The 24,190-nt window shown below is 36.0% G+C and overlaps 1 protein-coding gene across 4 annotated transcripts in view; it reads right to left on the reverse strand.

The window, feature by feature from the left end:
- CACNA2D1 (calcium voltage-gated channel auxiliary subunit alpha2delta 1) overlaps window positions 1-24,190 on the reverse strand; it is a 517,017-nt gene that overhangs the window by 110,142 nt on the left and 382,685 nt on the right. For all 4 annotated transcript variants that reach the window (XR_004058100.1, XM_010387918.2, XM_030933213.1 and 1 more), the window contains exons 8-10: window positions 10,308-10,377; window positions 8,171-8,221; window positions 4,436-4,535 (exon numbers count right to left, since the gene is read on the reverse strand). Coding sequence is in view for 3 of the 4 variants with exons in the window: in XM_010387918.2 (XP_010386220.1) it covers window positions 4,436-4,535; window positions 8,171-8,221; window positions 10,308-10,377 (221 nt within the window). In the remaining variant the exon portion in view is untranslated. The remainder of the gene's footprint in view (window positions 1-4,435; window positions 4,536-8,170; window positions 8,222-10,307; window positions 10,378-24,190) is intronic.

Raw genomic sequence — 24,190 nt, forward strand, 5'->3', positions numbered from 1 at the left:
GTCTCAGTGACTATTCTGGGGAAACTCAATCTAAGCAGATACCACCAGTGTTCTTAGTAAGCAGACCCTCAGAATGGGATTCCAGAATTGAATCATTTCCTAAACATATGGCAACAAAGACCCTATTGGTACCTGGGTGTACAGTCATCACTGAAGTCAGAAAACTCCTCAGATGCTGTGGCAACACAATTGCTAAGATTTTCATCTGCAGCGATCAGAATAAAATACAGATTAATGGGGATGCACCTAGCGTTTGAGAGATATGGGGACAATAGTAATCATAAAAAAAAGAGTTGGTTGGTTGTTGAATTTCACTGAAGAAAATGATAGCCTTATGTCAGCCAACTATCAACTAAGGCCAAAGTAAGAAAGCCAGAAAACCTATGTGGCAACTAATTAAAAGATTCTCATTCCCCATTTTGGGAAGGTCAGTATGTGCTAGAAATTTGGCTCAGAATTTTCTTTTGAGAATCTCAGAATTACAAAATACACTGCATTCACAACCTTGGCAGCTTTCTGTGCAAAAGTTAGAACATCAATAGGCAAGGAGAGGCACCCTTTGTACTAGGATGAGGACATCTAAGTGGATGCACTTGAGAAGATGAAATTCTGGATTCCCCTATACCCTTAGAGGGTAGTAGCTTCTGTGTTCCTAGAGACCATAAAAGATGATGCATACTCTCCCCATGATCTGATCATATCTCATCTAATGGCTTTAGGCAACAAAAAGGCCAAGTATCAACATGGCCCACCTTGAAAAGTACAGTCTCTACTCCAGGAAAACAAAAAAGAAGATATTTGACAAAAAAGTTTCAGGATCTGCCTAATATGAACCAGAAGATACTGAGATAATATGCCAGGGAATGGATGTTTAGGGATATTGAAGCAAAATACAACTGGCCATCAATATTGTTGTGGAAAATAAGTAACTTACAATTAGAAAACTCATGTACTCCTATACAGTTCTAAATGGCATGGCTGGTTGGCCAAAGTCCTAAAAGGATCAAGATTAGAAGATGTTCCTTATACAGAGTTTTGGAGAAGCAACATGAAGATGGACCTATGGAAGCAGGCATGAAGCATAAAGATGTCTTTGTTTTGCATTAATGTTAGTTAGAGAACATTCGTCACAGAAAAGATACTAAACAATTGGGTAGATAAGATGATCTGTCCACTGGAGATCATCCAGCTCTGTATGTGACAACTGTACTGCTTGCAAAATAGGCCCATGAATGGAGGAGCTGGATAATAGAGAGGGAGGATATACAGGGGCCTAAAAGCATGGGTCTGTCTCATCCAGTTTGATGCTACTGGCAAATAACCAACCCATGAGAATAGTGGGATGCCGAGTCTTCAGTATAGTACTACTTCTTAAAGAAAGCAACCAACATTTTACCCCCTTGGAGAAGGGGTAAAATTTGTTTTTTCTATTATGGATACAAATTCCAGTTATGGGTTTCCCGTTCTTGTTCACAGATGGGGTGTCATTAAATATCACTAATCCTCAGGTTCACAAATACTGCCTGATTTATTGTGGGATACTGAATAACATCTCAAACTAAGCAACACATGTTATAGTAAAGGGAGGCCAATAAGAAGCACATGACCACAGGACTCACAGGGTCTACCATATGTTGCATCACTAGAGGCTGCCAGCCTGATAACATTGGGACAGTCTCCTCTCAAAGTACAACTAAGGTTCCAGCTTACAGATGATGATCTGATTTGAGATGTTGTCTTCAAGATGCAATATGTATTTTGAACCACAGTGCTATGTGCTGAAGCCAGCTTGTAACTGCTAATAAAAAAAAAATGGTTGAAATTTTCATGAAACGTAAAAGCCAGTTAACCCCACATTGGTAGCTTAAAATTGGTCATAGTGGGAATATTTGCATCATGAAAATTGGCAAATGCTACATATCAATTTTCTCCTCCACCCCCTGGCTTTGCCCCTAAAATGTAGAATGTATGAGTATGAAAACCAAGGGAGTGAACTATGAAAATCCCCTCTTACTATAATTAAAAGTGATCCACTTGGGAAAGGTGTACTTCTTGTCACTGAGACTTCAGGCTCCACTGAAATAAATGTTCTGCTTTCCAAGTGTATATGTGTTGGGGTAAATGGGCAGGTAATGCAGTGCTCCTACCAGGGTCCCAGAAAGAATTTAACTAAACCTAAATCTAGAGCTACTATCTGAATATGCTGCAATTCTCATGCCAGTAGACTAACAAGAAATTCCAGTTGACAAGAGGAATATCACAAGGGTTGCTGCTATATAATAGTGAGAGGGAACTCAGGATTCGTTCAAGCATGTCTGTGGTTAGAGGTAACTGTGAATGGACAACTGCAGAAACCACCATTTGAATGGGGACAGAAACCATGGATTCATAGGGCCCAGGTGTAAGAGTCTGGTTTGTACTATCAGGTAAGCCACCAGCACAGGAGTTGGCCAAGGCTGCAGGGAAATTAGGAAAGGTATTAGAGAAAAGAAAAGATGAGTATGAAATCTATGCTTGGTTCTAACTCTAGAAGCCCACCATCCCGATGTTCCATGTTTGTTTATTTAAAGATTGTGACCAGTCTCCATCTTTAAGAATCACTGACCGGATAGATTGGATCCTTGACCAGGCTTCTAACTACCAGCACCTACAACTTTTTGTTTCAGTACTCCCTCTTGTGGCCAGTCTGTTTTTCCCACACACAGGGAAGTCAGCTACCTAAAACCTCAGCTCCTTGGGATTTAGGGCAAGTTAACTCTGAAGTGAATATTACGTATGGCTTCCAGAATTCCTCAGAGAATTAAGTTCCTTTAAATTAAAGTAAGATTCTGTCATTGTTTCCTTCCGTCCACTGCCTGACTTAAGTTGTGGTGTTTTCTGTGATCACCACCCAAATACACTATTTATATTTGAATCTACAAGTGAAGTTCAGTTTCTCGAAGAAGTCAGAATAACACATTCACCACACTGAATATCTGCTACTTTTATATAAATTTCACCTAGACATGTCAAATCTGCGCTGGATTTAAGATTTTCTCTTTTATTATGCCATAGATAGTATTTTTTTTAAGAACTATCCCCATGGTTTGTTATGAACTATATGTTAATATACAAATAAAGCCAAATAAGTGTCTTTCCTGATAATCTTATTTGAGAGATCAAGTATTACATTTTACTTGTTTGTATTCTGTTGAAATACATAGTGAGCTGACACACAGGGTCAGAGAGATTGTAAAATCAGACTGAAATGAATCAGATCTTACGCAGTATCAAGTTTTAATAAATAATGTGGAGAATACAGACAAGCTAAAGGACTTCTGAAGGTTCAGATGAAGTAGTTAGAGGCCTCACATGAAGGAGGGCCTCCCAGCTCCTCCTTCCTGTGTTGAACACATTCTTCTTGCCCACATGAAGGGAAATCACAAAAAGAGTTTCACAGGGCTCCTTGTACTATAGAATACTTCCAGTTTATTCCCCAGAGAATTCTATCACCTGTGAGAGAGTTTTGCGAAGAACCTTGCCTCATAGGTATCATGTTTTACCATACCTACTCTTAGGCTGCAATATACCACCAAAACCATTTCAGGGATAAATTCTCTTCCTCTTAGTAAATATCAATAATCTAGTTACCTGGAGCTTCAGGTGAAAAAGGATTAAACATGGTCTCCTGCCTTCATATTTCTAGTCCCTCTTAGTGAGTAAATCAATTTCAGACCAGCTGCTTTAACTTCTTCCTCCCAAGTCATTTCAGAGACAGATCCATTTTCAATACAAAATAACCTTACCACAAACTCCTCCTCTTCACATCTCTATGAATATATTTACCTCAAATGTAAATATATCCTCCAGAAAATGGCCATGAAATATTTTGCATAAATTCTATGAATTAAAATGAGACGTGGAAACATTTGTTTGTTTTATTTCATTTGCTTCACAGTTCAGTACTTTCTTGCTATGAGTAGGAGGCTCTATGATGGTTCTGAGAAGACTTTAATAAGAACACATTCAAATATCTATTGGTTTTTATGCTAACAAGAAAAACATACTATAAAAACACAATATATTATAGATATGTGTCAAGGTGAAATGAGGATAATAATGAATAGAAAACTGCCATATACTCATACTGCCAAGTTGCTATTTTCTAGTAAGCTTCTCTGAGTGAAGCAGGATATGTGGAATGCTTCTTTTTTTTTTTTTTTTTTTACAGTCATCACTTCAATTACTTTACCCAGGGGTAAATTCTTAGAAACTCAAAAAGGATCCTGGCATAGCATTATAAGAGGATCAGTCACTAAGATAGGACAGGTCAGTAAGATAGTCTTGCAATATATCAGAAATGTCTCAGCCTCTATAAAAGTATATAGTACCTAAAGTCAGGAGAAGATAGAAACTCCAAATTTAATTCAGGAAAATGCAGTCATCTTGTACTTACTGAAGCTACATTCACGAAATCATCATCTGAGAGGGTTTCTAACATTTCGGAGACAGATGTTCGGATCAGTTTAAGTGTCAATCCACTAACACTTCCACTCCTATAAATAGACAAATGGATCCATATATGTTATTCATCATTTATTTAATCAAAAACATCATAAGGAAAGATAAAGTATGTACTGACGCTAGATCTTTTATATATTATTTAAATAATAATTTTGCCCTTGAAAATCTTGGTTTAAAAAGTCACATTTTTTGATAGAAGTGGAAATTATAAGAAATCCTGCCTTTCTTTCCTCCCAATATCAGTACATGTGCATTTCTAACTGAAATTATCAAAATTACATGTTAAGTGACAATTCAAAAAAAATACAGATACTGATGGTATAGTCAGTCATTTAGGAATGTGTATTAAATACCAGTTCTGTTAGCCAAGTTAGAAGAGAGGAGTAGAGAGATTCACAGACATAGTCATTGCTCCAGGGAGCCCATTGTTTGACTTGATTAAAACAGTAATTATAAATCCACATAACAATTGTGATAACAGATTTGCAAAGAAAATGCCTTGTTCTGCATCCTAAAGTAAACATCCTCTAGAATTTATTCTTCATTTTTCTTTTCTCTACATATTCTACAATACTTGGTGACTTCACCTATGTGCAGGGCTGGCTCAACTCTAGGCGACTAACCCCCATTTCTACATTTCTAGCTCCCAACACTTTCCTGGTTTTATCTTTTGAGCTGCCTGCTGAACCACTACAACTGAATGTCCAAAATGACAAATTACGTCCAAACATATTTTTCATTCCTATTTATGTTCTTGGTACCAAAGAGTCTATGTCTCAGTCATCCAATTTGTTCTTCCCTCTCAACCTTCCTATGCATTCAGGCAAACTCCCTTATTCATTCCATGTAACAGTGTTCCAAGGCTGTGGTCCCCACTCCACCCTCACTCCTCTCTGGCTCAGTCTTCATTATATGAAGGTGCTGAGCTAGAGTAATAGCCACTCAACCCAGCAATTAGTCTCCTTCACATGCTAACAGGTGAAAGTTCTAGAAACACATCCTGACCTAATACGTTTAAAAGCTCATAGATACCAACTAAATAGCCAGTAATCTCAATAGCCCTGTATTCCAATCCTTTCATTTTGGCATTTTCTCTCTCTCCTTCCTGTAACCACCACAGGTTCTTCCTGCCTGCTGCACTAACAAAGACCATGGCATTGCAGTAACGAAAGAGTTTACCTGATGCGGGGCCAGCCATGCCAGACAGGAGATGGTGTTATTACTCCAATCAATCTCATCAAAGGCTCGGAGGGAGGTTAGGAATTTTTCAGACAGTTTGGTGGGCAAGAGGCTAGAATATGAGTGCTACTAATTGGTTGAAGATGAAATCACAGGGGTGTGGAAAATGGCCCACATGTGCCGAGCCCACTTTTGGTGGGGGGCACAGGACTGCTTGAGTCACAGGTCCCCGTGGGACCATCTGCTAGAAATGCAAAAGCCTCAAAACATATCTCAAAAACCCCACCTGAGATTCTGTCATAGTGATGTTATTTACAGGAATAATTGGAGAAGTCGCAAATCTTGTGACCTCCAGAATAATGGCTAGTAATTATTTAACTACATCTACATCTTAGTAGAATTCAAGTTTCTCTCATCCTTCTAATTTGGTAGCCTTTCATTGGTTTTATAAGGGCAGTCTCGTTTTAGGGAAGGGCTATTATCATTTAAACTATAAACTAAATTTCTCCCAAAGTTATCTTGGCCCACACCCAGAAATGAGCAGCCAATCAGCCTGTGAAGCTAGAAACTAGAGTCAACCATGTCAGATTTGTCTCACTGTCATAATTTTGCAAAGGCATTTTCAATCCTCTACCTCCTCCGTAAATGTCCCCAGACTTACCTGTGCAGCTTCACTTCTGGCAGTTCTTCCACCTGAAATTCCACTCTCTTTCCTCTCCCCTCCTATGCTTGTGTTTGAAAACATGAGCCATGAGGAGTCAATCCCAATTTTATCTCCTTAATGCTTTCCTGACACATTAAATCAAGTTGCTATCTCTTACGGATTCCTTTAGTGCTATGTCATACTTTATATTATTAATTTCTACAATTATTTTTGTTATTTGTTAAGGTCTAGTTTACCTAATACATTTGGATTATCTTTGAGATCAGGTACCATGTCTTTTTTTTTTTTTTTTTGAGACAAGCTCTTGCTCTGTTGCCCAGGCTGGAGAGCAGGGCATGAACACGACTCACTGCAGCCCCCATCTCCTGGCCTCAGGCATCCTCCCACTTCAGCCTCCTAAATGTAGCTGGAATTACAGGTGTGTGCCACCATGCCCACTGGTTTTTCTTTTGTATTTGTTGTAGAAGTGAGATATTGCTTTGTTGCTCAAGCTGGTCTCAAACTCCTGGGCTTAAGCCATCCACCTGCCTCAGTCTCCCAAGTGATGGGATCACAGGCATGAGTAACCACATCTGGTCTCAGGAACTATGTCTTAATCATCTTTGTTTCTATGTTACTACACTGTATGTAAGAACACCTCAATACATTTCATTTGAAATAATTTTTAAAAACAGTATTTCAATTTCATATATATTTTCAATTTTGGGATATAAATTTGGCTTCTATTTTGAAATGACATTATTTCTGGACATTATTATACATCCAATGGGATAATATATTGCATTAATATATTGATTTTACTTAAGAAGAAGATCAAGGATTAGCATATAAGATCTATAATTTAATTAAAGTAACATGAGGCTTAAATGCATCTTAACAAAATAAGAATTAACATTTAAATTACATTTGTTGAATTCATTTATCTTCTCTTTTTCAGGCTGGGTTATAAGGGTTTGGACAACTAAATTAAATTGTTTTACTTTAGCTTAAAATGGGGAAAATTCAAATGTTAATACTTGCCTGTGGGATTTAGCTGTCCCCAAATTACTAGATTTTGTTTCTTCCAACGAGACAAAGAATTTTTTTTTTCTCTCAGGGAAAAACATGAGCATTTTTTTCTCTTGGGGAAAAACATGAGTAACCTAAGCATTTTACACTTAGTGTTTAATTCCTTGATTATTGCTCTTTAAAAAAGTAAATCTCCATAGCAGGATATAATCTTTTCAATTTCTGCATCTTCAACCTTATTAGAAAATGTGTACACATGCAAACATACACATATATCTTGGATTGTAGCACTATAACAAATAAACAGACCAATATAAAAACTCAAGGAATTCTTTCTTGTATATCACCATTTCACTTTGAGAAGTCCCAGATTTTTTTTTTTTTTTTTTTTTTTTTTTTTCCTGAGACATTGTCTCTGCCACCCAGGCTGGAATACAGTGGCAGGAATATGGTTCACTGCAGCCTTGATCTCCTGGGCTCAAGCAATCCTCCCACCTTAGCCTCCCAAGTAGCTGGAACTACAGGTATGAAGCTACCATGCCCAACCAAGTTCCAATATTAACTTATTTATTTCATATTTAATATTATATATAATATTAATATATTAATACCCATATAGATTCTCTTCATTTTCAATTAAATAATTTGTTTTGTTATTATCTTGATATGGGTTCATTGCCTGAATATAAAAGTCATCATAATTTTTCTTTGTTTCTTTTTTAACCTATCAAACATTTCTTAGTCCCAACCTACTACTGTTATCTACAAATCCTCCCATATTCTCAATATATAAATATGTGGTATTTAACTACTCACACATCCACAAGAATAAGCATGTCTTTAGGAGATGCAGCTCCTTGGATGTACCTGAAACAAATATCATAATAAATGCTTTTCTCTTCCAAAATATCAAACACTAATGTTTGCTGAATTGATATTTACTGATCTCTGAGACAAGGTTTTTTCCCCCAAGCAAAGACCCACCTCTGTCTAAGCAGACAATGGTTTTCTTTTCATATTCTTCAATGTCAGTTTGATAAAAGCAATATCCAATATAACAATAGAGATGTCAGAAGCATAATATTTAACATTTTTCGATATTTATAACAAAAGATGAAGAATTATATTTTAACTTTGAGAAGAACATTTTTCCTGGGAAAACAATTATCTAAACTCCGATTGTTGACCACAGGTTTAAAAGTCACTTTAATGAATAATAGATTGTCATATTTTTAAATGTAAAAAATAAGGACAAAAAACAGATAAGTTGTTTAGGAACATTAAAAAGCAGTGTCAACAGAAAAGAAATATAAGTGGCCAATAAAGAGATTAAAATTAGGCAATATGTGATGTTATTACCAAGAATTTCAAAGGCTCTCAAACTTTACAGTGTTTAAGAATCACCTGGGGTATCAGTTCAGAATATTAATTTCCAAATTCAACCTTGTGGAATCAGAATCTCAGTATTTTAAAGAGACGCTAGAAGAGATTTACACAGATGGTTCAGTGGTTGTGGAGAGAGATCAACCTGACTGTGTATGACTGACCCCAAAAGCGCACTCACATTGCCTGTTCACCTGCTGGAATGGCGCCTGACTTCTCCAACAGGAAGGGCTGCACCTGACCTCAATTTTTTACCCATCCCTGAAGCCATCATTGTAAATGCAACTTCTCAGGAGGTTGCCAGTTAACTTTCCAGTTAGTTTTCAGACAACATACAGCACAATTAGTTCTATGTGTTGAGGAAGCAGTTGGAGTTTATAACCTGCACCCTTGCTTGATAAGAAGGTAAAGTGGCAGAGTTGCAGGTGAATTTTCATGGACAGCAAACCTGGCTGATGCCTAGTATCTTAGTGCTGGTCAATGGGAAGAGGAGAAGACAGGACATGTCTGCCTGTACTGATTGGCACCCAGTTTCGAAGTCTCCTCCAAAACAACCATTTCCTGAATTCAAACAAGATGATATATTAGTTTTTAGCTCCACTCAACAGCCCTATGGCTCCACAGGAAGAATATGTAAATTAATAATAATTGTCACTATTAAACATGGTTGGTGTTGACATAAATTGCTACTGGGATATTTAAAAGGGCATCTAAAAGCCTCTAAATACATGTCTTTGGAATCAAACTTTATGCTCTTGCAATTTGTCTGAACCCTAGAAAAAAGTCAGAAATAACTTAAATGTTGAATAATAGAAGATTTCGTAAATAAGTTACCACACAGTCTTCATTCAAATGATGGTATGTGTCTTTTCTCATGAATATCTACTCAAAAGTTATTGATATGAAAAGTGCGGGATACAAAGCACTACACTGTATATGTGAACTCATTTCTTAATATTCACACATTAAATACATTTTTAAAAAGCAAATAAGACACAAATAATCATTTTAAAAAACCCGAAAATAGTTGTTTTCCAGTAAGTCCAATAACAAATTATTGGTATTTTTCCAGCTTTATGTTAGGAGAACAAGTTGCTTCAGTAGTGAGGAACAAATAAAACTTCATTTTGGAAAAAAAAATCAAACCTAAGCTATATGAATATAACTAGGGGCAGCTTTTACCTTGGGGCCAATTCTCATTAGTTCACTGCCAGAGGCAAATTATCTCCTACTCTATCTCATCTCTGTTGGAACTCTACTCCAAGCAAACTGGGATCCCTGCCATAGAAATCCCTACCAGCTAAGAGGTGAAGCACTGAGATTAAATATAAAACTTAAAGCAGTCCATTTGAAATGAATGTGATAAGTGGGTTCAACTATATTAATTAGCAGTACCCACCTGAACTCATCATTTGCATTTACCTTTACCTATATTTACTTATTTTTAAAAATCAGATCACTTTCAATAAGTAGTTAATACTCATCCTAATAATAAAAAGATTTCGACTTTTTAGCAAATATATATATTCTTGCCTATATTATCTTTTCATGGCTAGCTAAAAATTCTTACCATGGTCTTCTGCGTACATCATAAAGGTCAATCTTGTTTGGAGTTCTACTATTATCAACCCATGGTGAAGCTAAAAAAAAGAAAAGAGATATTAAATCAAAATATTAGACACGCTCTGAAAATAATGAAACTTTTTTAAAAATCACAAAATGCAATAGATACGTAAGTTCACTTATGTACTTCAATGTTCAAATGGGAGATGTCATTTTTAAGCCCTCATAATATATTGCTTTAACATGGAAAACACTACAGCAGTACAAGAAGGAAACGAATGATAGTCAATTCTCTTTTTACATGTTATTTCAGAAATAAATTTACACATACAGTTTTTTTGGGTGCTAGCTTAATATGTTTTAGTAGGTGTCCAGAGGTTATAATTTTTTTCTCTCTAACAGAAAACTTATGTGCCACCAATGAAAATTGTGCTTTCAATTATTTTCTCCTTATATTTTCATTCAATGCCATATTCTCTTGGTCTATATAAGACAACTGTTTTTCTTGAGTTTTTATGTAATAGAATTTTACCCAGTCCATGTTAAAATGATAATGAAAAGGTCAGCTGTAATTAACTCCATAGAAAGCTGTTTTCTTTAAATTTATTGTAATGATATGAAGTAATTCAAACGCAGATTCAACAATCTTGTATGACTTTCACAGCCTTTATCATTTTGCAATAATCAGAAAAAACTTCATCTAATTGTATTGATTTTTAAATGCAATTAATTTAGATCTATTCTAATTAAATTGATACATGCTTTAATTAAAATGCTTTGCAAAGCTTTACATGCATGCATACCTTAGATAGACCTAATGAGAAAAATAAATGCTGATGAATTGGATGATACTTTCATGCTAAAGAAGTCCCTGTCCTTGAACATGTTTAAACAGATGACTCCTGGGTAAATGCCTAATTCATATGACTTATGTTCCCCAATCAATTTTGTTTTTCTGAGGAACTACAGAAATTATGAAGAACTTTACTCAGAGTCAGGTTTATTAGCCAATTAAGATAATTTGGCCAATTAGGATACGTCAGAAACTATATACAACTAAACTCTTCCTTGACTGTGAAATTTTTCTTATTAGTAGCTATATTAAAAAATGATTTATTCATTTTAAATGACTAATCATATTTACATAAAATAGCAAGTTTAAATACAGCACTCTTCCAACCACCATTGACACAGTCAATGTAACTGAAATGGTGAGTTTACTACAATTTGTTCAATTTGCACTTGCAGAACGTGAGAGTCTGCGATGTAAAATAATCCTTTGTGTGTGTGTGTGTGTGGTAGCACTAGAATTAAGTAACAATTAATTGATACTGATACATACATCAGTTCACTTTCGTTATCCCTCTATAATATCTAACTCTCCAAAATGGGGTCTTAGCAATACCTAAAACTTTATAAAAATTGTATCCTTCTTTCAGTAACATGTTATGCTGATAATACATTTACTGCCGCTCAATTCCAAATGCACCCGTCTACCTTGCCCTATGAAAATGGATCTGAGCCTTTTAAATACTTTTCCTTTATCAGATGGCACATTTTCAAGGCTTGCCTGCAAATAATGCAAAACAGACACTGAGTGAGAAAAAGGATTTTACTTCCTTGTTCTGGTTTGTTTGCCCACAGGCTCTTGTAGCATGTGCTGCTGTCTGGTGTCTGTCTCCTGCACTGTCTGTATATTCTCCAGAGCTCAGCTCCTACAGTGTTGGAGTTTGCCCAAATTGCCCACTCCTGCAACATGGCCAGCTTCACCAGGCTCAGGCTCTAATTCTGTCACCTGTACCCCTCCAGCCCCACCCCCTGCCCCAGGTATTTTTGTAGAGGAGAGCTTACAAGGAAAGACCTGGAACCTCACAGGGTAAATTTGCAGGAAATCCTATCAGTGTGATATCACAGTGACTTCTCCACCTTGGTGGGCCATGACCATGGCCTCTACAAGGTGTGAACCTCATCCTGGGAACTGGGGGATTAGGAGCTCTGCCTTGGGCCCTCTACCTCAACCCTAGAGGCAGTTGTTATTACATATTAGATTATGTAATATTATATCTGATACTCATAAATCCTTTAGAGTTGTCTGTACTTCTAGCCAACCCCTTATTACTCCAATCCCCATTGTAGATAATTTTTTATTAAAAAATAGACTTTCCCTGTTCAAGATATTATATTTTTTCTGTCTCCTGATTGAACCAAGACTGACACAAACGTATGGGGTAGATGAGAGAAGTGATTAGTTACCACTGCCAATATGACAGCAGCAATCCTGAGTTAAAAGTGGTGTGCAATGAATCTGATAAACAACTTAAAGAAATTGGAATTTGAAAGTTATGTTTCAATTAGATTTTTGAATTGTTTGCCAATCACATTCATCTAGGATTTCTGTTGTCACTACCATTGCTAATTGAAATTAACTGTGATATGTATTACTATGTTCAATAAAATGTGTATCTTTCTTTAAGGAAAGAAAAAAGTTAAAAGGCTATCATTTACAGTATGAGCCAGACTATTACATTTTAATATTGTTTATAACCTTCGGTGGTTTATATTTTAAAATATTAATAATCTTATCTTAGAAGTTTTCTGAGATATTTCCTCTTAGGTAGTAGCCCTTGATTAAACCAAATTAAGATATTAATGTTATGGTAAAATTGAACAACGTAATTTCTTCTGTGATATTACTCGTTCCCTTGTAAAATCCCATCATGTCATTTAAATGGTTAATTCTTCATATACACTCAGAATTATGAAAGATCAAAGAGTAAAAAGGCTAATAACCATACATTGTAATTCCCTGAAATAATCAGTTTCATAACATGCACAGTGAAAGCTGCATGTTTAGAGAGGGAAAGAGAGCTTCCAAAATTCCTGTAAAAAGTGAAATGCTGCTCAGTTTAGATGACTTTTTAGTGTTCTAGGAAGATTTGGGGAACGGCAGAAGAGAGAACTGAAAATGACAGTTCACAATGTAGACATCTCCTTTTTGAATGTCATCATTAAAGGTGATAACAATGATTTACGGGAATGTTTTCCCCTAATCAAAAATGAACCATTAGTGTGTCCTTTACTAAATCTACTGGTCTACCATTTACTTCACCTTATACATAGGATGTGTTATGGATGTTATCAAATTGTTGATTTAAGCAGATATTTACTTGTACATTAACTCAGAATACTAATATATGTAATAGGAAAATATTCTTGAGAAAGTATGCAGATTTTAGTGACATTTTCTGGTTAATATGGTCTAAAAATAATAGCAAAGTACCCATTTTTTTTTTTTTTATTTCAGCTGCTAGGAAAGAATAAAGCAAATAATGATGCATTGAGTACTGATTCTCTTGGTAGAAACATCAAATGACAGCTAATTGCTTTTCCCAATTAAAAAGTTCAAGTGTATTTTTTCAATTCTAAAAACTTCAGAGTCTTAGTCTCATGATAATTTTAAAAAGTAAATTTCATATACTCAACAATGCCATTAAAAGTCACTCCTGGTCCTTTGCCTAGATCTAATTGGTGGACCATTATTTTTGGTTTGTCTCAATCATCTCCTATAGAGTATTAGTCATGGCTCTGAACTGCAAGCCAAGATAATCAATTGGGACTATTTTCAAGCCCAAATTATTTAACTAAATGTGTACTGCATAGCTCACACAATTTCCATAAGTTTCAATGTTGCTCAATTACTATCATCCCAGAATGGATTCTCCACAGTCCCTAATTTGCACCATGGCTCCAATAACCAAGTTCAGGGTAGATGACTGTCATTAGAAGAATGTGGATTATACCCACACCAAGGTGCCAAAAAATCTAGGAAAGTGAATAGCTGGCCTTTTCAGATTTTGAGTTATCTGCTCCCGAATAAAACTTTTAACCCGGGAAATACTCAAAATACAGGAACAAGATTCTATGTTAGCCAGGGTGGCACAAATGCCTTAATGAAAAATCTGAAATCTTTGGTATCTTAGTATAGTAAAATACTTCTAAGTCAAATAACAGGCTAAGTTGTGCAGGATGTGGAGAGTGGTAGTGCATGGATAGATTGTGCTCCAGGCAGTTATGCAGAGTCTTAAAGCTGGCAGAGCTTTTGTCTCCTTCAGCACTTGGATTCCAAGGGCATCCAGGACATTGGGCTTGCAGCTGCTAGATGGAGGGAGGAAGTGTGGAGAAGGCACACTCTATCCTAACAATCTCAGGCTGGAAGTGACACATATTACTTTCACTCATTTTCTATTGGTATGAATTTGTCACATGGTCCTGCAGAGACCAAAAGGTGGGAGAAATGTAGTCCCCAGCTAGGCAGTCTTTTTTAAAAGAAATTTTCCCAATGGAATGGGAAGACAGAACTTTGGTGGACAGCTAGCAACCCTGGTCACAGGTACAAATTAACAATTTAAAAATTAGTAACATCCAGTACCTATTAGAACATCAAATTTTCTGTACTCAGCAATGTCTTCAAGTAATCCACCATGGAGATGATGGAGATGAGGATAAGCTAAATTTAGAACCTAACAAATAAATAAAACATACCAGTATTAAGAATTATTTCTAGACTAAATTTTAGGTCTGAGGTGGCTTGCACAAGAAATTTACTGGTGAAAAGAACAACTGGAAGTCATCTGGGCATTGTTGTTGATGTTGTTTGTGTTACTAACGAAACCACAAACCTGGCCTGCGGAAATGTAATTGAACCCTAAAGCAACTTTTGGGCACTAAACTTGCACCAGGAACAGCAAGCTATAAAAGTTGTTTAGCCTCAAGCACATCCCTTCAGATGTGTCAGAAAGTGTTTTAGACAAGACAGTTACTCCCACAGAACACTACCAGAAACAGAGAGATGAGCTAACCAAGAAATACAGCTTTACGCAAGAGTAGGATATGTTTGTATTTCTTGCCTGATAGAATGGGATAGGGTGAATGGGTCAGTGATTGTTCTGTATTTCTTACTCTCATTTTACAGATGAGAGTTTTTATCATAGTTACGCAGCAGACATGACCAATGAATATTATATATTTGGGCAGCAATGGGAATAGGGTAGAGAAAGTAACTGGTACAAGGCTCTATTATAGGTAGTCAAATTAGGAAACATCCTACCTGATGGAGAGAACCGCATGTGACCCAGCGATCCTGCATTTTATTCATTTGTTGGGAATTTGAATCATCTACGGGGAGGAGCTGAGTATGTTCTACACGTGGGGAAAAATGGTATGCACAGATATTTGAAATGCCAGAAGAATGAACTGTAACAGGGCTGCAATATGCATTTCCTCCTCCTTCCTTCTAGTAAGAGTCCTCATGACTGCCCTGCCAGAAATTATACTTTTCAGTTTCTCTTGTCATGATGTAGCCATGTGATCAAATTCTACTAGATAGGATGTGAGCAAAAGTGACATATGCGTGATTCTTCAATCACTCTTGTTGCCTTCTACTAATTTTCCCCTGTCTTCTTTTGGCCTCAAAAGTTTTATGATGGTATTGAGCCCACGTTAACCAGACAGATGAGGATAACAACCTAAGGAATGGCAGGTAGCTGAAACCTCAGTTGCTGGATGACACCATGGACCAGGGTTACCCTAAGCACTGATTTACCTATTCGGTAGAAATTTTACCTCAGAGTATTTTTTAAATGTTTCATTATATTGATTATTAAGTAATTGAGTTAGTACCTTGATACAGGTCAGGACTTTTCTCAATCATGCAACCTGGGTCAAGTATTAAAGCTAAGAGAATGCACAGAAGGCAAAATCTTCAAGGGGTGTTTTGAATAACTGACGGAGTACAATTGGAATGTTCGTAACACAAAGAGATGACGAATGCTTGAGGTGATGAGTACCCCCGCTAACCCTGATGTGATTATTATACATTATATGCTTGTATCAAAATTATATACCTGCTATGTGCCCATAAAAATTAAAAATAAAAATAAAAAACTTTTAAAAAATCTACTTCACTGTATCGCTCTCATTCCCATATATTTTTAGGAGAGTTTTATTTTGTCCCCAAGAAACTGCTTATTGCCATATAAGACTTCTAGTGAGTCCCAAGTAAACGGTCCCAAGTAATCAGTTACTTTTGAAAAATAAAAATCATTCCCAGATGAAATTTTCAAATGCTGAATGTCTAAAGCTTTATGGCTTAGAATCATCAAGGAGATTCACAGGCAGAAGGGAAGACTGGAAAGCAAGTATTCCAGGTGAGTAAATGTTCATATGAAGAGTCTATTCTCTTGTCATTTTGAAATTGTCTTCCCACATTGGATCTAGCCTAGTGCAGAAATTAAAATCATGAATTTGGGAACCAGCCTACCTGGATTTTTCACTGGGTGCATGAATTTGGATAAATTATTTAACCTTTTTTTTTTTTTCCCAGTAAAATGGGACTAATAATGCCACTTACTAGGATTACAGCTAAGACATAATGAATTGTGCATATAAACACTTAGAACCACATTTGGCCCAAAATAAGCACTGCATTTACAGATATCTGAAACAGTATCACTGAGTCACTGGAACTACTTATAGATTAAAGATTTTTAAAAATAATAGATTTTTATAGGATATGCTTAGATGTTAACCACTGAAAAGTATGTCCCTGTGACTGGGGCTTGAACATGATACTATTTCCCCATTCGACTCCATCTCCCTGATGCAAGCTGGTGTTACACCGTCAACAAAACTTTCTAGGAATCTAAAAACTGACTTCATGATATTAGCCTCAGAAACCTCATGGAGAATACTGACATAGATGAGAGGACAGGATGGGCAAGATGTGCAGACAGGGACCTAGAAAACAGTAACTCTATGTTCCTTAACGCTCTCCAGCTGCTTGTTCTCCTTGTTTCATTTTTATTTAGAAACTGATTCTCTACAATTCTACTCTAAAACTCTCTTTCAGTTATAGTACTTATGATCTTGACTTGTTTATGCAGCTTAAAAATTACCTATTATACACTATATACACAAAACTGTGTTAGGTGGTATGAGGCACACAAATGTGTAATTAACTATCTCTCACTGCATAGATTGCAATGGTTTTTAAAATGGCATATGCAAAATAAATTCTGGAAGAAGGTAAAATTCGCTATCTATTGTAACATATACAAAAACAAAATTATCTGAGAGAACAAAATAAAGAAAGATTACTTTTGGGCAAGTCTTCGTATGTTGGTATTTTAATGTATTTATTTTATTTTAATTTTTTTTGAGATGGAGTTTCCCATCTCATGTTGTTGCCCAGGCGTGAGTGTAATGGTGTGATCTCGGCTCATTTGAACCTCTGCCTCCTGGGTTCAAGTGATTCTCCTGCCTCAGCCTACCAAGTAGCTGGGATTACAGGCGCCTACCACCACAACCAGCCAATTTCTGTGTTTTTAGTAGAGATGGGGTTTCACCATGTTGACCAGGCTGGTCTCGAACTCCTGACCTCAGGTGATCCACCTGCCTCGGCCTCCCAAAATGCTTTGATTACAGGCGTGAGCCCCCACTCTCGGCCTGCATTTTATTTTGAATGAACGATAAGATGCAGTCGACCAGAGATGGGCTCTAGGAACTAGGCACACAGAGATACAAAAACAAAAATGCAGATTTGTAGAATAGAAAATAAAACAAAAAAATTAAAAGGGGAGAAAATGTAATACAGAGGTAAATAATGAAGTTTGAACTGTACATTAAGAGATAAAACTGGAGATGTAGATTGAATTAGAATCTTTGGATAGTCTCAATGTCATGGTAAGAGAGCCAGATGCCATTAACTAGACAATGCCAGCTTGTATAATTCACCAGACAGCTGATAATCCAACTCTACCCCATATCACTTTTATTACTTTTTATTTTTTTAGATAGAGTCTCAGTCTGTTGCCCAGGCTTGAGTGCAGTGGTGTGATCTCGACTCACTGTAACCTTTGTTCCCAGGTTCAAGCAATTCTCCTGCCTCTGCCTCCTGAGTAGCTGGGATTACAGGTGCCTGCCACCACGCCTGGCTAATTTTTGTATTTTTAGTAGAGATGAGGTTTCACTATGTTGGCCAGGCTGGTCTCGAACTCCTGACCTCAGATGATCCTCCCTTCTTGGCCTCCCAAAGTGCTGGGATATCAGGCATAAGCCACTGCACCCGACCCTCCACATCATTTTGAAATAATTTTACTAGCTCTTTGCTTGCATTATATTTTAGTGTGTTTACAAGTTTTCATCCACCTATGAACTCCTCCAGAAAAAAAATCTTCTCTTACTGGTATTAGAATCCTCAGGATATCTCAGTTTCTTCAGAAACAGGAGTTCTGCCTTGTTCTTATCAGTCTTTCCTCCTTTGTCCAGACTTAATTACACTGATTTAATCAAATAATTTTGAATTTTAATTTTGTTTCTGGGCAGTGAGTCTTGGTATTTAGGATATTCAGATGATATCACTCTATTGGTGGAAGAATGACTTTGATATTTCCACTGTAATATTTCCAGAAGTTTTTTCTTTTTTTCTTTTTTTTAAAATTATACTTCGTTCTGGGGTACTTGTGCATAATGTGCAGGTTTGTTACATAGGTATACATGTGCCATGATGGTTTGCTACACCCATCAGCTTGTCATTTACATTAGGTATTTCTCCTAATGCTATCCCTCCCCTTGCCCCCCATCCCCCGACAGGCCCTGGTGTGTGATGTTCCCCTCCCTGTGTCCATGTGTTCTCATTGTTCAACTCCCACTTATGAGTGAGAACATGCGGTGTTTGCTTTTCTCTATTTCCAGAAATTTTCTCTAACTTATAAACAATGGGCAGAAACCCACACACAGATAGATGGTATTACAGCCAAGGATAAATCACCATAATTAAAAAAATAAAAGCCCTTTTAACAAAGTGGATTACTGGTAATACTGAAGATGCCAGATAATACACTTAAAACATTTTTACTTAAAGTGATACCTGTCTGTCAGCAGGAGTAGCAGTCAACAAGGACAAGTTGGGTAGTTAAATGAAATACTCAATAAAGTAAATGGTACACAAACACTTAATCCTTTAGATGTCCCATAATGCAGTCATTAAGTCACTTGGAAATAAGCATGAGAACAGTAAGTTCTATGAGGCAAGTGTTGGGGTGGACTTACTGGGAAATAATGTTAGATATGTGCTCCACAGAGAAAACCATGAAGTCTGACAGAGAAACATGTTTCTTATTTTTGTAAGCAAATACATTCAATTAGATGACAATAATGACATAGCTAAAAACATAAAACAAACTATGATTCCATGGGAACAAGTTTCCTAGTTTTGTAAGTCAAACTCTTAGATGATGGTGATAGTGATAGATTTCTTTGAAAAGTTTGTATTTAGCATACCTGAGAAGGTGCTTGAAACATATGATTTTTTGACAAAATTTTTTCATTTTTCATAATCAAGTATACTGAACATAAATGAATTACACAGCAAAGATGTTCTATGCATCTAAAAATGAATGACATAAGTATAGAAATTTGTAACACATAAAGAAAAAAGAAACAGATTGAGATATGTATCTTAGAAGCTGAAAACAGCTAAAGTTTTATAGCAATTCTTATTTACATATTTTGCACATAGTGTTATCCCCAGTCAAATTACAAATGGTTCTCATTTTCATATTGCCATCCCTGTTTACCTACTCTAATCTGTGAGCAATAAAATAAAATATTTAGTCAGTTTAGGTATGACTGAATCCATGGCTGACCATAAGGTGAACAATTATTACAACTCTGTAATAATCTGTGAAAAATAAGACAGATTCAGGTAAGAGATAAGGTTATACAAAATGCAACAAAAATGCTACAGAATTGCCTTCATAATCAGGATGAATTCAGAATTTTAAAACAGTATATCATCCTTTTGTGTATGCATAAGATGCATCCCCCACACAATACAATTGGTGGACAGTATATAGCAAAGAAAACCATGTAATAGGAAACCAGTGCTTCAGCGTAAACAGAGCTATTTGTACCCTCTTGTCAACACCTCAAACTTTACTGTTCTAAGTTAAACTCATCACTTTACTCCCCAAATAAAAACTTTTGATTGTTAATTTTAGTAAACAGCTTTGATATTCTCATCCATTCAACTTAAAAAATGATACTCAACTTAGACTCTATGTCAGTCATTAAATTCATGTTTTTAAAAAATGAAGTCTGATATCATCATTTCTATTTAAGAATTCTTAATTCCTATTTGATCCCTTGTTCAAATCTTTAAAATTCCACGTCTGACCATTAAAATAGCATATCCTCTGGTCAAGCTTCCCCGTGTCTTTCTCCTTCTAATCATAATAATAAGTGCTTTAATCATAGTATTACAGTGCCCAGAATGTTTGTGGCACTTTGCCTACACATTAAATCCCAAACCATTCTGACATGCAAGGCCATATACTCTCCATTAATAAACCTTTTGATTCAATATTACTTTTTCTGTAACAAACTATTGGATTAACTGACCTCACTAGTCTCCAACAGTAGTTGTTCATCTCCTTGTATGTTTACTTTATGCCATTCTTCCCGCCAGAAACATTTTGCCTTTTCTTCCTCATTGACTTGATTTTCAATCCAAAGTTCATAAACCTCTTTTATGGCTCTGATCCATAATTACCTCTTCTTTTTCAAAAATTTCTATAGCAAATCTATTGCTACTGTCTATTTAAGTGACTTGGCATTTAATCATTTAATAATTTGTATTGCAACCTAAATTTAAGATGTATTTAATTTAGATGTATAAGTTTTGACTCCCTAGATTTAAATTTTCTAAAAGGCAGAAATAACTTGTTATTTTAAAACACAAATGTACACATATTAACCATAGCAGAGATGCTTTTTGTTCCCCAATATCTGTTTTCCTCTTCTTACTTAGTACAGCCCCCTGCCATTTAGCTGGCTATATGGCCATTTTGAAGGTAGCTATGACCAAGAGACCACTAAATTCTGGCCAGAAACAAACAAAAGAGAATGCTTTATGTGATTTCCGGGAAGTTCCCTTAAAAAGGGGACACAGATGAACACCATTCTTTCCTTCTAATAAAGAGCACAAGTCACAATAAGGCAGAGGCCATGCTCAGAGAAAGACAGAGTAATGAGATTTGGGGTGCAGACCCCTTATTTGTATAGTTTCCCTACCTGCCCCCGTCTATGTTAACTCTGATTGACATGAGTAAAAACGAAACTTCCGTAGTGTTAAAAACCACTAATATATACGTTAGGTTCCTTTATTATAATCTCATAGTTTTGAAATTAACAAATGAGGTAGGGTAGAGAAAGAACAAATAATAAGACATTAAGTAAATTTCATATGGAGATGAAGTAGATTTTTAGTTTCCTCTGTTTTTTAATAAATACAACTAATTGTCTAAAAGAAGAGTAAGGGCTGGCTACATTGGCATTTCAATGAGCCACTGATTCCTAATAACAATTCCAATTACTGCAACAATTGGTACAATTTCAGGAGACATTAACAGGTGAAATGACCAGTTTGTACCTATGGTTTTTACGATGAGTAAGAATTCACAAAGTTGATAGCTATTGAAAGCAGTTTTTAATAGCATTAAAATTAATTTATATAATAAATTAAGAGCTTCTGAAGGAAAGAACTTGCAAGATAAACTGATTTTCCAATGAGCACATATTCAAGGAAGACATCATTAAATATGAGTTCCTAATCATATCTATGCCATGAGCTAGCTGTATGACTAAGGCTAGTCACTCTACTTATCCTGCAAAACAAAGACTGTAGATGTAACAAATGCTACAGCAGGCTCTAAAGCAGATAAAATTAATGCTTGCTTTGGAAATCATTTTGTTCAACCATCCCAAGTTACTGATGAAGAAATAGGTACAGAAATATAATATGACTTAGTTGAAGTACTAAGTGATGCTGATGACAACTTTTATATGAACCCAGAACTCCTCATACTCTACCTACCTTCCAAGAAGGAGAGGAGAAATAGAAAGAAGAGGGTGGAAAAAGAGGAAAAAAAGAAAAAAGAAGGGAGAAGAAAAAGGACAGATACCAGTGATTTTCATAGCTTATTTCCATATACATCAACAAAATTATAAAGCAGGCTAATGTTCAGTCCATGGACAGACAGCAAGAGTTTAAATCTCCACTAATTACGAAACTACTTTTTTGAGTCAGCACTGCATAGGCAACTTTATACTGCGCTAGCTCTAGAGATCTCACTGGAAGTTAGTGTTTCTACATTTAAATGATCTGATAAATGAAAATAATGAGAGTACTCTAACTTTCCCCTACATCTGGGCAATATACTCCAAACAGATTTAGTGCTTCTTATTCTCTTAACAATTCTACAATTTAAGCATTGTTACCCTCCTTGTTTCACAGCTGAGGTCAATGAGGGTTTTCCAAAGGTCATCATCATACAAAGTTTACTGGTGGAGGTGGGGTTTATATTCTGGCTGTTTGCTTCAAGAATATAATTACTGTGGAATCTAAAAAAGTTGATCTTGGTTGGGTATGGTGGCTCACACTTGTAATCCCAGCACTTTGGGAGGTGGAGGTGGGTTGAGGTCAGGAAATCGAGACCAGCCTGGCCAACATGGCGAAACCCTGTCTCTACTAACAATAAAAAAATTAGCCAGGCATGGTGGCATGCATCTGTAATCCCTGCTACTTGGGAGGCTGAGGCAGGAGAATCTCTTTAACCCAGGGGGCAGAGGTTGTAATGAGCCGAAATTACGCCACTGCACACCAACCTGGGCGATAGAGTGAGACTCTGTCTCAAAAAAAAAGAAAAAAAAAAAAAAAAAAGTTGATGTCATAGAATACAGAGTCTAATGGTGGTTACTAAAGATTGGGGTGGTTACAAGGGAGGAAGAGATGGGGAGATGTTGGTCAAAGGACGTATAATTACAGTTAGAGATCAGGAATAAATTCAAGAGATCTAATATATAAACGGTAACTAGTTAATGATGATATATAGGCCATAATAACTATGTTAGGTGAGGCTTTGTTAATTAGCTAGATTTAACCATTCTACAATGTGTGTGTGTGTGTGTGTGTGTGTGTGTGTATGTCAAAACTTGTACATGATATTGTCTTTCAATTAAATGTTTTATTTTTTATTTTAATTATTATGGGTACATAATATTGATGGGGTTAAATATATATATATTGCTCACCTGCCTCATGGTATGTGACTCTGCTTTAAGTAGCATATTAATAATCAACAAGAATATATTTTAGATTCTGTTGTGAATCAGAAGGTTCTAGTTCCTGCAAAACACTTTATTTTCAATAGCTCTGTAGCAAGTATTCGCTTACAAAAATAAAAATCGGTAGCTTACAGAATTTAAAAATGAAAATTATAAAATTCTTTATATCTGGCTGAATAGGCTTTGCTTGATCTTTACAATACTGTGATGTAATGGGGAAGCTGACTTTATGATATTACAAATATATAGAAACTGAAAGCCTGAAAGAGAAGGTTGATGAATTTAGCAAAAATATACAAGACAATCAGTTAAGCTTGCATTTCAATAAAAAATAAATACCTTCTTAGTAAAAGTGTATCACAAATATTGCATGAAGCATACTTACGCTAAAAGGTTCTTCATTGCTTATTTGAAATTTACATTTAATTGGACATCCTTTATCATATCTGGCGACCCTACAGAAAAGTGACCTAAGGCCATCAGCTAAAATCCATCTCTTCTGACCAGTTTCACTATGTGGTGTTGTTGCCTGACTTTATGGCTTAGTCATGTTTAGATTCCTTCCAGAGTTCTATTTCAGTTTCCTTGTCAACCCACTGTAAGCTTCAATTATGTTCTTTAATGTCCGAGATAAAGAGAAAGCTGCATTTAGGCAAAATTATTCTAGTTGACACGCACTATTGCAGAAATACCTACTGTTCCCTATTT

Source organism: Rhinopithecus roxellana, chromosome 6 (genome assembly GCF_007565055.1).
Source record: "Rhinopithecus roxellana isolate Shanxi Qingling chromosome 6, ASM756505v1, whole genome shotgun sequence".
NCBI lineage: Eukaryota > Metazoa > Chordata > Mammalia > Primates > Cercopithecidae > Rhinopithecus > Rhinopithecus roxellana.